Here is a 16,590-nt window from a genome sequence, read left to right on the forward strand (position 1 = left end):
AGGCCCTTTATAACATAAACAGATCCAATTTGCGCACAGAAATATATGTAATGATACATTAGAATGTAATAATAAACCAGTGAACTTTTTTAAAAATGCACTTCGAACCCTAAGGTCGTGAATAATAAACGCAATGTTCATTGCTGCAAAACTCTACACTAAGGAAACATAAAGTAGTTGTTTTGTTGTTGCTGTTCAAGACCTGCTGTTTAGAATTTCTCACAGTTTGTCTCTTTTGTTTTAGGTGGTTTCATTTTGTAGTCTATCCAGCCTGTAATGAAGGTATTTATCCTAGTCCTGTTGACAGACTTCACAGAGAAATAATATGTTGTAAAACAATAATTATTTTAGGCATTTCTAGCATTCTTACCTCTGGTAAAGATTAGCAAAAACACCTTACAAGAAGTTTATCCTTTTCTTCAATGGCAAAATCATACACCGAAATGTTTTTAAAAAAATCAAGTTATTGATTTCAGAACATTCATTCATTTAGGAAGTGCTGGTGCCACACAATAATTGGCACCCCTAAGCATTACCATAAAATACACTATCACAAGAAAGAAAAAAATAACTACTGTCACTCTTACTTACCAATCAGAGAATGATGATTTTCATGCAATCAGCATTGTATTGATTCTTGTAAGAACTGAGTACAGAGAGCAACATGTGCCAAAAGTGCTCAGCGTCTGCTCTAACTAAATAAAAGAGTCACTATCGTTACACACCAATGTTATCTGTAGGGGTGTAAATGGTAAATGGACTGAACTTATATAGTGCTTTTCCAGTCATACAGACCACTCAAAGCTTTACACTAGAGCCACATTCACCCAATTGCACTCACTAACACATTCATACAGATCGGTAGGCAACTTGAGGTTAAGTGCCTTGCCCAGGGGCACATCAACCTATGGTAGAAGGAAGCTGGAATTGAACCCACAACCTTATGATTGCAAGACGACTACTCTTCCTACTGAGCCACAGTATCTCAACAGAGGACTGAGAAACTTCAGCCTGGCTGAGGTGAACTGCATTGTAACTCTTCAGAGAGAAACAGGCCAAAGAATATACCTTGAACTCAGGGGTGAGTTCCGTCTTTATCTGTATGTGGTACCTCCTGGCATCTCTGAACCCTCCCTGAGGCCTAGCAGAATTAAACATAATGAGCTCTAACATAAATCTGACTCTGCACCTGGTACCAGCAGAGTGAATACTTTTTTAGGTCATACAAACAGGTAAGAGAAGCTACTTTCACATAACATACACGTAACCAAGTTATTTTTATCCATACTTCACTTGGATTGCTAATCCATGATTTCTGACACAGAGGCCTAATTCTATTTTAAGTGGGAAACACAAGATGCCTTTAAAATGAGACAGATATTATTTGGTCTTCATATGCCAGGAAACAGTAACCAAAATATAGCTTCTCATTAGAGCTCTAATTCATAAGTTTAAAACAAAAAGAACGTTGACCAATAAGGCTTCTACCACACACAGTTAGGAGCAAGGTTTTAAAAATATCCAAAACTAACTGTATAAGAAATGCAGCAAAGACTGGTATCTTGGGGTCACCAAGTCTTTCTTAAAAACACTTATTGTCTAAATACCAACCAGTTTTTGGGGAGTGTTGTCTGCAAAAAACCTCTCTGTCCTACCGCTGAAGATGTAAACGTATTGTTTATTAAATCTACTGGGCCTTTAACACAATCAGTATTCTTTGGTAAAATGAGACTTGGATGGATTTTTTTTAGGTAACAAACACTCTCGGTGGATCTCATGTAATACCAATAATGCATATTTCAAAAAATACCTGCTGACCACTATTAAGTATGGTGGAAGACCTGACATGCTGTGGGGTGGACCATTTTTCTTCCTAGGGCCCTAGCATTGTTGGTGAGTGCATGGCATCATAGATTTGTTGAAATACAAGAGAATTGTACATAAAAAAGTTTGGCCTATTCCAAAAAACTAAAAATGAGTCATCATTGGGTTTTTTTCAACAGAATAATGACTAGAAATATTTGGCCAAATTAGCAGAAAAAAACATTTACCAGACACAAAATAAGCCCCATTCTATGGCGTTTGTTTTCCCCAGACCCACAGTTAGTACAGCAGAAACCTATGGGTCAGGGGAAAAAGTTAAAAGCATATGAGAAGACTTGGACTCTAGAAGATCTAGAGAGTGTTTGCAAAGAGGAATGGTCAAAGATCTGGATACTCCAACAATGGGAAACATTAAGAAAAAAACTAAGCCCTGCCCTATTGGAAAAAAGGGGTTGTATAAAAAGTATTAACAGCAGTGCTAACAATAATTGTGCCACATATTTGCCAGGTGTGCCGATAAATGTGGAATGGAGTGTACTGTACGAACCTCACTTCTTCTGATACGTCCAGTCTTTAGTTTTCTTTAACCTTTGTAGTAAAGGGGAGATTGGTGGATAAATGTCTCGCTACTAAAGCTTGCAAGTGATGCATAATATATATGTATAATGATTCATTAATCAACAAGAAATAAGGAAACAGGAAATCTATCTACTTTAACAGAATTCTTAAATATTTGGAGAACGAACGTTCAAATTTTCTTTAGCTGATAAAGATCTAACCATAATGATCTCTCTCTGGAGTTAAAATTGGTTGACGCACATAACTGGGATTTTTTATATACCTTTCTGGAGTCCAAGGAATTTATGAGAAGGACCCCTGAAAGAGGAAGACCTGGACGTTGAGTGCTAGAAAGACACCTTATCGTAGGAATCAATGGAGAGAATCTACATGGAGGTTCACTTTCTCAGAGCCAGCTTGTGGTTCTGTCAGGTCTCTCGGCCTTGTCTCTCTAGGCCAGAAAGGCCTGCCAGCTGTGGCTCATGCAGGTGTTGTCTGCCCAGGGAGTTTACTCTGAGCCTGGAGGGCTGTTGGATGTTTGGGCCAAATGTAAGCAACCTCAAAAACTATCTTGCCAAAAGATTTAAGGATGTTCCAGTGAATAAAACAACCCAATTAAATTGTAATCGAGTTGATCCAGGCTTGATTAGTTTGATTGGACATGCTTCTTGTTTGGTATGTGTGTAGTTGGTCAGAGGTGCATCATGGTGTCCATCTGGCTCTCCTTATGCCAACTTTTCATCACTCTTGAGCACTCTGTTGCACACTACTGATTTAGTGTGCAGAAGCATACAAAAGACAGCATTTTTGCCATATCTACATTAGATAGCCTTTAGGAAAAATAAATTACATTTTAAAATACCCGGTTAACTTTTCCATTAAGAGAGTGTTCAAGAGAAACATTACAGAACTGCTTCCGGCAGCATAGCCAACAACTGGTCAGCTGATTGAACATGCATGTATCACCACCAAGCCTTAGAGAATTAGATTAGACACAGTCCCTTTTTTATGATTCTCAGATGTGACAGAAAAGTGAACATTAACAGATAAGGGAGCAAGAAAAAACTAACAATGTTGAAAGTAAACATCAGTCACTCACATGTGAATGAGTACATATGCATCAGAGATTAGGAGCTGTTTTGAACGATATTTACCTCTGCAATGTAAATGATGCATCTCTTTTACTTCAAGCAAGGCGACAAGAATTAGAACATTATGATAATGTATGATAAGTATAGCATATGCACAGGAAAATGAGAGCTTGTTCATAGATATAGTAGATCTAATACCTATTTCTTCGAGGTAATGCTTTAAACGGCAAAGTGGTGCTTGCTATTGATTTTCCAATGCATATTCAGTGGTTGATGTAAGGTTTATAAAGCAAGTTTGGCATTTTCTCTATTCACTTAGTCTTACTGTCAGCTAGTACATTAATGGTATGTTAGATCACTGACCAATCATCACAGACATGCAGTGAGTTTCTGCTTATTTTGCTTTTACTCCACAAACAGGAGGATTTTAATGGAACTAAAGAAAATGGAAGGAAAGGACATGTTTTGTCCCTAGGAATCAATTAACTGAAACCTTTTCAGAGTAATGGGAAATAACATTCAGTGGCTGTATTTACAAGAGAGGATCGATTAATCTCTCTTCTTCTCTCTTCCCTTTACCTTTGCTCTTCTCAGGTTTAACCAATGCTGACAGTGTGGTGAATATGCGAAAGGTGAATCATCAGACCATTACCGAGGAGCTGTCTAGAACAGTTCTGCTCCCTTGCCTCTTCACCCTTCGACCCGGCACCAGCTCATTCCAAGAGCCCCCAAGGATCAAATGGACCAAGGTTTGGGGTCAGAGAGGCTCTGATGGCCTGCAGAAGGAGCAGTCAGTCCTGGTGGCCAAAGACAATGTGGTCAAGGTAAGGTAACGACCATCAAAACATGTAACATTAAACTATCTTGCTCTACCATTATTATCGTGTCTTTTCTAATTTGCTCTTTCTCCACGTTTTACAGGTGAAAAAGGCCTTCCAGGGTCGTGTCTCACTGCCTGGATATAGTAAGGACAGCTACAATGCCAGTCTTGCTCTGACTGGCTTGCGTTCCAGCGACTCTGGTCTTTATCGCTGTGAAGTTGTGGTAGGCATCAATGATGAGCAGGATACTGTTCCACTGGAGGTCACAGGTAAATAAAATAGAGTTAAGCTGTTACATGTACATTATTGCAATGGATTGGTCAAATAAAAAGTAACTAGCCAATGCAGCAACCTTTTTATGTCAATTTAAGTTTGACATTTGTGTTTTGGCAATTGTCAGTTGGAAGGACTGAAATTTAAAAAGACAAATGCAAAGGCAACAGAAAAAAAATTGCTTATGTCATATTCTGCAGTTGAGGAGGAACCTGTTTATATGATTTGCTTTCAGAGTTAATTAGATGTCTCACATGCAGCAGCTTGATCGATAAGACTGCCTTCAAAAAGAAAAAAAAACGTGACGATTTGCTGAAGCTGTAATTTATTGAAATATTTATAATTGCTTAATTGATTATTTAAAATTACTCATCAATCCAGATACTCAAAGAGAATCAGTTAAGACTTTGCTGTGTATAACAATGGATTTCTGTATAAAAAACTACCTGATTCCACTACCCTATATTTTCAAAACTAGATTTCTACATTTGTTAAACTGTCCACTTAGTCTTATGTATGTATTAAGTTATAGTAACTTTTGAGTCAGCACCATGATTGGGTTTATTAAAAGGCAAAAAAAGGTGTGAGGCCACAGTATATTACAAAAAGTCTCGAGACCCTGCTCCAAATAACTGAATTCAGTTGTTCCAATCTCTTCCATGGCCATGGGGATATATTAGAAACCAGGTATGCAGACAGTTTCTACAAACATTTGTGGTGAGGGACTTCAAGTATGGTGTCATAATAGGATGTCACCTCTGTAACAAGTCCATTTATGATATTTCTTCGCTACTAAATATTCCCAAATATGCCCAACTACATTAGGCCAGCGTTAAATTTCAGTCAAGAGAGTATTACACGGTGGGTTTGAGTTCCAGGGGTTTGGGTTAGGCCCTTTATTTCCAGTGTAAAGACATATTGAACGTTTGGGAATGGAGCCCTTCCTGGTCTAATATGACTGTGTACCAGTGCAAAAAATAAGGTCCATAAGAACATGGATGAGCAGGGTTGGTGTGGGGGAAATTGAAAGTCCTGCACAGAGCCCTAACCTGAACACAAGAGACCTCCTTTAGGATGAATTACAGCAGAGAGTCTGGACCAGGCCTTGTCTGACCTCAAAAATACTATATTAAAAGAATGGTCAGATTTTTCCATAACACAACACACTAAAAGGCTAAGGTTGTTAAAGGCTATGTATCAAAGCTGAGATTTAATATAATGCTTATTAATATATAAAAGTAGGAATGTAACCTTTTGGGAGTATAGTACATGATTATTTTATTTCAAAATCTGTCATTCTTTGTGATCCTATATCATTGAGCATATTCCTCAACAGTTCTTACTGACAACTATTTAAAACCACTGAGTGTTTCCTGATGCAATCTGTGAGTTCACCCGCAGAAACTATTCCCTAACAGAATCTATGCTGCACTCATTGGCTGTGAGCTGTTAACACATTGTTTTCAAGGTCTGCAACTATGAATACTAATAACTCTGTTTTCCATGTCAGGCTAATACAGCCATTACAGCCAGGGCTGTTTACTGTCACTGCTGAATATATGATGATGTGGCAAGGTGAAAGGCACTTGGATACATTAAACAGCAATGCACTGAGCTAGTTAAGTCCTGAAAGCAGAATGAAACGAATAGGGCTGAAATCCAGCAATCCCCACTACTGTCACATAGTCTCACACTGTTAGCTTTGTATGGTTGTTAGAGGCTTTTTTATTTGGTAACACATGGCCTAGTAACACTCTGGACAATTTCAAAGACAATGTTAAGGTGTAGTAGCCTTAAAGCTGTCACCATATTCTGTCCAGGTCACTCATTAGGTTTACTGGCAAGCTGTTATAATCGGCAGAGTAACTGCACACCATATTATTATTTGCAACAAACTTTGCTTGCACAAATGCAGTTAAGATTAGCTCCAAAAGCACAGTGACCTCATTATTTTTAAAGGCACAGCATGCTACAATGGCCACTGTTTTAAGTAACAAACATCATTTTCTCTTTGCAAGCTTACGGCCCTTATGGGAATACGTGCAATCTTTAATACGGGAAAATCAGTCTAATATGTCTTATCTATTTCCTATTCTTCAGTATGAGTGCTATATTTTCTCAGATGTATAGCGCCTACTTTTTCCTTCTTAAGTAGCAGCATTTTTATTAAAAGACCCCTGCTAATATGTTTTTGAGACCCTGTGTCCTGCAACTCTTGGCCAATCGATGCCACTTATTTAGAAAGAAACCGATTATGAAGATTATGAAGCCAGCGAGGAGTAACCATCTCTGGGGCTTAGTCTTTATTGGCAGTCTTGCTACGGGGCAACACTCGGCTATTCTCTCTAATTCTACTCAGTAATCAACTTAGTAATTTGCAAGTATTGCTAATGCTCTGCTGCATCATTACATAAAACTCCACACCTCTCATTTCATGCTCATGACTATGTTTTTTAAGCATCACTGTCTTCTTCTGTATATTCATACTACTTCTTATTTGATTGCCCTCATTGCTCTCAGTTCCATTTTCTTTTTTTATGTGTTCTCATGGGATTAAAAGTCATGTTTCTTGGATGCACCTCAACATCTGCATGAATAGTGCTCAGATATGACATCTCATCGCAGACCAGGATGGTGTTTCAGCCCTAAAGATGGTAAAAAAGCAATTGTGATTACTTATTCATTTATTTTCTCTACACGACTTATCCATTTTAGAGTTGCAAGGGACTGCATGCAACTAAGACAAGTCAAGAGGCAGAGATTATGTAACTGAAATATTTTCTGAATAGATCTGTATTATGCTCACTGATAGTTAATAATAGCAGCCTTAAATGAAGCTCAGAATATTTAATTCGTTTTGACTATGTTATGCTTGAGGAACAGAACAATATGTAGTGCAATGGTCTACAATCTTACCACGATAATATAAAGTATAGAGCGCATTTCACATTAATTGATACCCCTAGTAAGGATGTGTAAAAGTATTCAAAATAATAAACACCACATTTTTTTAATGTAATATGTCAATACTTTATGCTCTCGTTTTTTCAACTTAACACTCAGATTGTCAAGCTGACTTAACTCTGAGAACTGAGATGCCTATGGAAGAAGTTTGATTTTATGTCTGTTGAAACTTTTCTGGGTTGATTTGGCCGTATGTCTGAACCACTGTCCTATTAAAAGACAGCAATGACCCATTATCAGTTTACTTGAAGAGCACAGCAAATTTTACGACGCAATGCACTGTAACAAGTGTCCTGGTGCCTTTGAAAGATAAACTGGTCCAACAGCATCATAGATCCTGTACCATACTTAACAGTAGGCACGAGGAGCTCCCTAACATTCATCCTTAGTTTTCACCAAATCCACCTTGAGTTTTTATTGCTAAAAAGCTCAATCCCTTGGTTTCCAGTTAAAGTCCAGGTTAAGTTTATTTAATTCCACATGTTTACATTTGTAATGGTAGGACAGAACTAGCTTTTTACAGTTATGAAACCCAAACAATTGGTTTTGTCTTGTTGAAAGCATCTGATGGTTGGTATGAAAACTGCAGCTCTCCCTTAGTCAGCTTTGGAGATTTTTTATTTATCTTACCATCCTGGTTACTAAGCTTGCTTGCAAGATAAATATAGGTCTAGGTCCAGCCTTGTTTGTCACAGATTCAATTGTTGTAAATGTTTTAATTATTTTTGTGTCTGTAGAAATGTGCAAATTATTATTTATTATTTTTGTTGTCACTTCGTGACCTACGAAGACAAGAATACATACAGTTATTTAGCCATACTTGGATGTCATGTTATGCTATATTTCTTATTTCAAAGAGAAGGTGTCTGTCAGAAGTCATGCATTACTAATAGATTTTTTTAGACAATCTAATCAACTTGAAAGTATACATTAAAAATGCCTTAGTTATATTTTAGCTACTCCAAATATTACTTTAATGGCCTGTAGATGATTAAAGGGAGGATTAAAGGACTGTAGTTGTATGTCAGGTTGCATTTATACATATAATAATTAAATACTGAATACAATTTCCTAGAAACTCTGATTGACATAAAACGTTAAGTATAAATGAGAGAAAATGCTCACATAGTTTACTTTAAAGGGATGGTTTGGGGCACCAATAATTGTGCCACCAATTAAGTAGTAAAAAACAAAAATATATTTTAACAACATACAATTCTCAGTTAAAAAGCAACACAAAAACAAAACGAAGGAATTTCGAGCACTCTCACTAACATGCAGATTTGAAGTTAAGCTGGATGAAGATAAGATAAGAGGGCTTTATATTACTGGACAAGTAATGCAGATATTCTGCAGAGACCCATATATGTGCTCTCTTTGTTATTTTTTCATAACGTCTTGCATTAAAGTTAACAATGATTTTAGAGATATTTCCATTCTGTGACTCCTTTTGGATTTAAAACTGCACTGTCTTAGTCATTCTTATAAAGTCATAAAGCCAGCCAGTGTATTTAAAATCCAAGTTAGCGGTATTAGTTAGAGGATTTTTGAGTTTTAAAGCTGTAAAAAATAGGATTTTAGAAGTTTAGAATTCCAGTTTTTTTCTGTAATTTTAAACTGAGAAACATGAGCATTTTTTCTTCATAATCCCTCAGCGAGAAAGCAGACAAGCATATTTTATAAAAACATGCCCTAATATTTATATGCTTTGGAAGTCCAGATTTTTCAATGCAAGTCTTATTCATGATATTTTACAATCCTCTTTTCCTTGGAATTACTATTCTGTATCTTTGTGTGCATTCACAAATGAATGCAGTTTTTTTCTCAAACAATGAAAAATGCAGTTTGCTTACTACACTGCACTCTGCCAGGGGGCAAAGAATACTAGCTACTCACCATGCTAAAACGAGGGCATTATTCAGCCACATATGATGCCTCTCTGCTCTTCCCCTTGGAGACTGTGTGAGGATGTGCAAAGATGCTAAGGGTAAAAATAGACATGAGGTGCTGGGCGTTCAACCCTTCTGTGGAACAGGTCCGGGTTTCCTTTACTGAGAGGAAACGTATTTGTCTCTCCAGCATACATATTAGCGAACAAACTAGCATCTCTGTTTTGGCAAACTCCGACAGCCTCAAAGGCAAAGGGATGGAGGCTGAAAATTAGGGCCAGTAACAACGAAAAACTTTGAGGGGGTTTATGCTCTATATAGCTGAGAGGGGAGTGACCAAATAGCCAAATAGTCTGCAGAGACAGTGGGGAATTCTGTTTACATCTTATCTTCAAAACATTCCTGCTAGCTTTTTTGCACCAAAGGCCTGCAGTGTTATTCTTATGTTTAAATTGCCACCCTGGCATCCATATGTCATGGAATCTTACACTCTCCCAGACAAAGTCAGAGGATAAATGAGGCATGTTAGCAGCCAGAAGCCCACAAGCTTGCATGACACTGGATAGTCCCTGGGGGCGTGTGAATGTCAGGCACAAATTGGTAGATGGACATATGAACCTTCCACAGATCAACTAAAGTAGTCTCTTGTAGTCAATTTTATTTTCTCACCGTTTTTCTTTTCTCAGCATTCTTGCCTACCCTAAAGCCTTGGTTTTAAAACTGTGATAACTTTCACTGATTGTCCTTGGACAGATTTTCTGTACACATACGAAAAAAACCCGACATTTTTGGCGGTTTTGAAATTATACCTTATTTTACTTAATAAAAGTAAAGGGGGAGATAGCCCACGACTATATGGGAATGTCATAAAAGCGTCAGAAGCTGTACTCCACTTCCAAGGTCATTGGGTTTTGCTAATGGATGTGCTCAATGACCAGGATAACTGAATATTTCTCTGGTTTGTACCTATGAACAAGGTTGTATAGGAATGGGGCTAAAAGATCTAATAAGATGCTAATTACCAAAAGTCTGAATAAGCTTTGTTTTTTTCTATTTTATTTGCCAGGCAACCATTTTGCAATTTGAGGTCCTCCAACTTTCCCACCTGGAATTTCAAATTCTAGGCTTTCAGTTAATGTTTACACCTTCAAACTTGGAAACTTAAACTTTTAAGTGAAATGGAAACAATGGACAAGAAGCTGATTTTTGTTGTTGTTGTTGTTTTGGTTCTTATGGTTGTTGTTTTTTGTTTTAATGTAAGAAACATCAGTCCAGTTCTGGCTGTCCAACTATTAAAAAAAAGAACCATACATTACAGTGCAGTACTAATTATTTACTGATGTAGTAGTTGCCATCAAACACTGAAAAATCACGGCCTTTAAAAGTTCAATACACATATCTGCAGAATGAATTCTATCTATCCATCCATCTTCTATACCCCCTACCCTTCCAGCGTATTTGGTGCTCATTTCCAGCAGTCATTGAGCGAGAGGTATTTTCCACCCTAGACGGTTGCCAATCCATATTGAAAGCATTGTTGCTCTGTTTTTTTTTTTGTTTTCCCAGTTTGTCATTCCATCATGAATTGAGAAGCAGGCAGAATTCAGCAGGGCGGCACTGTGTGTACTGCTAAAGCAATAAGATAAACATCCCCACTGTTTGTCATACACTGTATCCAAGGGCAACATCTAGTTTTTTAATAGGCCAGTGGACGATCTTATGCAAAGCAGAGACACGTACGGTACACATAGGGTGCTGAACCCGAGCGCTGTAGGTTTGTCCTGCACAGATGGAACAATGTCAGCACATAATGACTACGTCCAGAGGGCTTGATTGTTTACCTCCGAGCATGTACGTGCTCATGTTTATTGGCACAAGGTTGCTGTTCATAAAATACACTGTGTTTTCCAGGGTGCATATGTATATTCTCTTTTTATGGCTCAGCCTCTCTATTTGTTGTAATGTCTTATATTTCTATCTTTATATCTCAGGTGTGGTGTTTCACTACCGGGCCCCTCACGACCGCTATGCCTTGTCTTTCGCTGATGCCAAGAGGGTGTGCACAGAGAACTCAGCTGCCATCGCAACACCCGGTCAGTTGCAAGCAACTTTCGCTGATGGCTATGAGAACTGTGATGCTGGTTGGCTGGCAGATCAGACTGTACGGTGAGGCAAAAGATTTGCTTATGTTTCCTATACAAAGTCTGAGAAACTGCGGAATTGTAATAGTAAGGAAGAGCATTTAAGTGTCGGAAAAAAATAGGGCATGGAAAAAGAACTTATATTTCAAGACTTTATCTATTCCATCCATCCGTCCGTCTGTCCGTCCGTCCGTCAGGTCAGAAATACTCTCAAGAGGACAGCAATTATTTTCACTTACCCCACTACTGTAATGTGGAATTATGTCTAATTGTTTTAATACTGTCACACATGATATTTTGAAAGCAGAACAAGAAAGAAAAGGGCTGAAAGAAAAACACTGATTGGCCTCTAGGCTTGAGTTGTCAAGGCAACAAATGATATACTGCAGACCACATAATGTGGAAGTTAAGAGTTAGAGATGTATTTTTTACTCCTAAATCTCTCTGCAGCCTAGCTGTTTTCTCTGCCAGTTCTCCTTTGGTAAAAATATAGCCGGATTCAGTTATAAGATTGTCTGAAATCCAAGTGGCAGAATAGAAGGGCGTTCATACAGACTGAAGCTGAATCTGACTATCAAGCTGTTGTAATGATTAACATCATTCTGACAGTGTGAGGCTTTCTGAAGTAAGTCAATATTTTTAGATCTCTCCCAAATAGCTTTGCTTCTTAAAGCAGACACATTTTTTATACTAATAAAAATGTTTTTAATACAGAAAAGTTAACCAAGTCAGAATACATGGATTTGTAATTAAAACTATGCATTATAATTGAAACTAACTGCTTGTCTGATGACTGGAAATTGAGTTAACGACATCTGCACCCTTGGAGCTGCCTGTCAGGAGCCCTGCATGTGCCAAAAACTCCCAGTAAAATCTTGTCTGGTTCTCTATATCTACATTTTAATTCCAAATCAGAGTTGCTTCAGTTGGCAGGCATGCTGTTTGTTGTTTTCCTGACCGCTTTTTCACATTCTTGCAGTGGCACCACTTTCTTCTCCAATTGTTTTTTTTTCCTCTTTCTGTCCTGCACCCTTGCTGTTTTCACTTGGTAGCTATCTAATTGGTCCAGATTTTAAGAGGTTCTGATAGTACATTTTTCCAAGAGGGAAGTGTCCAATTAATTCAAGGGGAAAACACACCAAAACCCAGGGTTATGTGTTCAGCCACAAACAGAAATACTGCTGCAGAAGCCACAGACACAACAGAACTGTAATGCTTCATTTCTTTTTTTCATTTAGGAGAAAAGCGTTTATGGTCATGTAAAAACGTGTGTGTACTATATATTGGCCTCTATGCATTTATTTTCTAAGACTTTGTATACCTATGGTAACCTTTAATTCAACCTCTTTGCTCTGCCTTAGTGCTACTGGAATCAATGTTCCTGAGGAATAATTGCAAAGGTGGGACCCTAATATAGATTGCTGTTTCTTTCTGCTCTGTAGGCATGCCAAGTCGCTGAAGGAATCCTCATTGTTTTAACCTCTCCTTGACTCCTTGCCTCTACTCTCACTCTCTTTCTGCTTCTGTCTTAAAATATATCACAATTTGTGGCACACACATATGACAAATGCTTCACACATTTAAAACAGTTTGCTGAGAAAACTATGACCAAAGGCATCATAGTAAAAAAAAAAACGAGGGAATATGTACATTTTGCTTTTGGCAGGAAATTGGCTGATTTTATTGACTTTTTCACTGTGGTATTACTGTCAGTTTTGAGGGCTACTGTGTTTTTTCTTTGGGAAGGTATCTTTAAACCTACTGTATTTAGAGCAGGAAATGATAAAAGTGTTGCTGAATTTTTATCTTCTACTCGGTAGCATGGACCTATCCCTGGGGAGCCAAATCTGTCTGCGACTGCTTTTTTCATGGTCAGCCCATATAACATTTCTTTAACTCTCTCTATATTTGTTTTTTCCACTTGGTTTCTTCTGCAGGTACCCTATCCAGTCACCTCGGCCCGGTTGCTATGGTGATCGAGAGGACTCACCTGGTGTTCGTAACTATGGCTATAGGGCTCCTGACGAGCTGTTCGATGTCTACTGCTTTGCAAAGAAGCTTCAAGGTAGGAATTAGGAACCTAAACCATTATTTTAATTAAAGCAGGCATTCCTAAGCCAGTAATTTTCAGTGGGCGGACACTATAACGGACATTATTAAAAAGACGCACTGATCAGAGTTTTGTGGCCCATTTCTGTATTGACGAAGCATAAAGCTGCCAATACAGATTTTAGCTGTTTCTCTTTATGTCATAAACCGCAGTTGTCTAAGATCAAAATGTAGGCAGGAGGCAGGTGATATCTTGTTGAGGTCAGTTTAATATGGAACAGAAAATCAGAGAACTTGGAGCACAGGGGCATTACAGAGGAGCAGTAAGGAAACTTATATAGTTACACTGGGAGAACCAGGAAAATTATACAAAGAATGAGTAGGCTGAATAACAGAAATACGAAGGAGGGCTACAGATTGAGTGAAAACAGGTAAGAAATCACATTGGTGTGTGACAAATCAGTGTAATTAGGATGGTAACGGAGGAAGGTGTGGGTATGACTAAAAACAGAGACAAAGAGCAATAACTAAGCAAAACATTGCTAACTACAAGTGAGCAACAAGGAAACTCATAAGCTAAATGACTATAAACATCCTAGCAGTGACTAAAAACAAATATCTACTAAAATGACACTGAACCCAAAGTCCCTAACATCATGAGGACTTTCATTTACAGGTGATCATTATATTTTAGACTAAATGTTTGGGAGTTAAAATGTTAAACTGTCTGTAGCATTTTGCAGATGTGGTTAGCAAAATTGGCACTGTTAGCATTACTAACTGTAAACAGTAGTCTCCCTAAACTGTAGTCTTTATAACATTTCCTTCATTCTGAGATTTTCGGAAGAAACTGTCAACCTTTCCACACCTATCATATTTCATTATACAGATTGAAAGTTTAAAATGATTAAACAGCATATCTGGTGTAATACATTTACAGCTACAGGTCAAATTACTGCTTTGCCAATCTGACAAAAAAGCTCCCTAGGCAGATGGAAGTTGACATCCTCTGTCCTCTCTTTCAAATCCAAAAAAGTAAGGTACAAAGCCACCAAAGCGGCAAAAATATCAGATGATGAAGGTGCAAAATGACTAATACCTGCTAAAATTGGCTCAATGAACACCTGTTAATGGTTTCAATTCAATTCAATTCAGTTTATTTAAATAGCGCCAATTCACAACACATCGTCTCAAGGCACTTCACAAAAGTCAGGGACATACATTCCAATTAATCCTAACCATTGAACAGTGCAGTCAGATTCAGTTATTTATTCAAATTGGATAAAAATATTTTTTATCTAAGGAAACCCAGCAGATTGCATCGAGTCAAAGATTTGTAGCATTCACTCCTCCTGGATGAGCATGTAGCGACAGTGGACAGTCACTGGCGTTGACTTTGCAGCAATCCCTCATACTGAGCATGCATGTAGCGACAGTGGAGAGGAAAAACTCCCTTTTAACAGGAAGAAACCTCCAGCAGAACCAGGCTCAGTGTGAGCGGCCATCTGCCACGACCGACTGGGGGTTTGAGAGAACAGAGCAGAGACACACAAAGAGAACAAAGAAGCACTGATCCAGGAGTACTTTTTATGGGAAGAAAAAGTAAATGTTAATGGATGTAGCTCCTTTAGTTGTTTCAACTAGAAAGAAAGAATAGATAAACTTTGAGGCAGTTTTCAAGGATAGAGTCTGAAAGAGAGCACATACAGGTCCTTCTCAAAATATTAGCATATTGTGATAAAGTTCATTATTTTCCATAATGTAATGATGAAAATTTAACATTCATATATTTTAGATTCATTGCACACTAACTGAAATATTTCAGGTCTTTTATTGTCTTAATACGGATGATTTTGGCATACAGCTCATGAAAACCCAAAATTCCTATCTCACAAAATTAGCATATTTCATCCGTGTTTTTAATACAAAAAATGTCAACCTTCAAATAATCATGTACAGCTATGCACTCAATACTAGGTTGGGAATCCTTTTGCAGAAATGACTGCTTCAATGCGGCGTGGCATGGAGGCAATCAGCCTGTGGCACTGCTGAGGTTTTATGGAGGCCCAGGATGCTTCGATAGCGGCTTTTAGCTCATCCAGAGTGTTGGGTCTTGAGTCTCTCAACGTTCTCTTCACAATATCCCACAGATTCTCTATGGGGTTCAGGTCAGGAGAGTTGGCAGGCCAATTGAGCACAGTGATACCATGGTCAGTAAACCATTTACCAGTGGTTTTGGCACTGTGAGCAGGTGCCAGGTTGTGGTGAAAAATGAAATCTTCATCTCCATAAAGCTTTTCAGCAGATGGAAGCATGAAGTGCTCCAAAATCTCCTGATAGCTAGCTGCATTGACCCTGCCCTTGATAAAACACAGTGGACCAACACCAGCAGCTGACACGACACCCCAGACCATCACTGACTGTGGGTACTTGACACTGGACTTCTGGCCTTTTGGCATTTCCTTCTCCCCAGTCTTCCTCCAGACTCTGGCACCTTGATTTCCGAATGACATGCAGAATTTGCTTTCATCCGAAAAAAGTACTTTGGACCACTGAGCAACAGTCCAGTGCTGCTTCTCTGTAGCCCAGATCAGGCGCTTCTGCCGCTGTTTCTGGTTCAAAAGTGGCTTGACCTGGGGAATGCGGCACCTGTAGCCCATTTCCTGCACACGCCTGTGCACGGTGGCTCTGGATGTTTCTACTCCAGACTCAGTCCACTGCTTCCGCAGGTCCCCCAAGGTCTGGAATCGGCCCTTCTCCACAATCTTCCTCAGGGTCCGGTCACCTCTTCTCGTTGTGCAGCGTTTTCTGCCACACTTTTTCCTTCCCACAGACTTCCCACTAAGGTGCCTTGATACAGCATTCTGGGAACAGCCTATTCGTTCAGAAATTTCTTTCTGTGTCTTACCCTCTTGCTTGAGGGTGTCAATAGTGGCCTTCTGGACAGCAGTCAGGTCGACAGTCTTACCCATGATTGGGG

At 38.6% G+C, this 16,590-nt stretch overlaps 1 protein-coding gene across 2 annotated transcripts in view; it reads left to right on the top strand.

Annotated features, from left to right (window-relative positions):
- ncanb (neurocan b) overlaps positions 1–16,590 on the top strand; it is a 250,046-nt gene that overhangs the window by 92,083 nt on the left and 141,373 nt on the right. For both annotated transcript variants that reach the window (XM_047375781.1, XM_047375782.1), the window contains exons 3-6: positions 4,068–4,297; positions 4,395–4,563; positions 11,412–11,586; positions 13,499–13,626. In XM_047375781.1, the coding sequence (XP_047231737.1) occupies positions 4,068–4,297; positions 4,395–4,563; positions 11,412–11,586; positions 13,499–13,626 (702 nt within the window). The remainder of the gene's footprint in view (positions 1–4,067; positions 4,298–4,394; positions 4,564–11,411; positions 11,587–13,498; positions 13,627–16,590) is intronic.

Source organism: Girardinichthys multiradiatus, chromosome 9 (genome assembly GCF_021462225.1).
Source record: "Girardinichthys multiradiatus isolate DD_20200921_A chromosome 9, DD_fGirMul_XY1, whole genome shotgun sequence".
Taxonomy (NCBI): Eukaryota; Metazoa; Chordata; class Actinopteri; order Cyprinodontiformes; family Goodeidae; genus Girardinichthys; species Girardinichthys multiradiatus.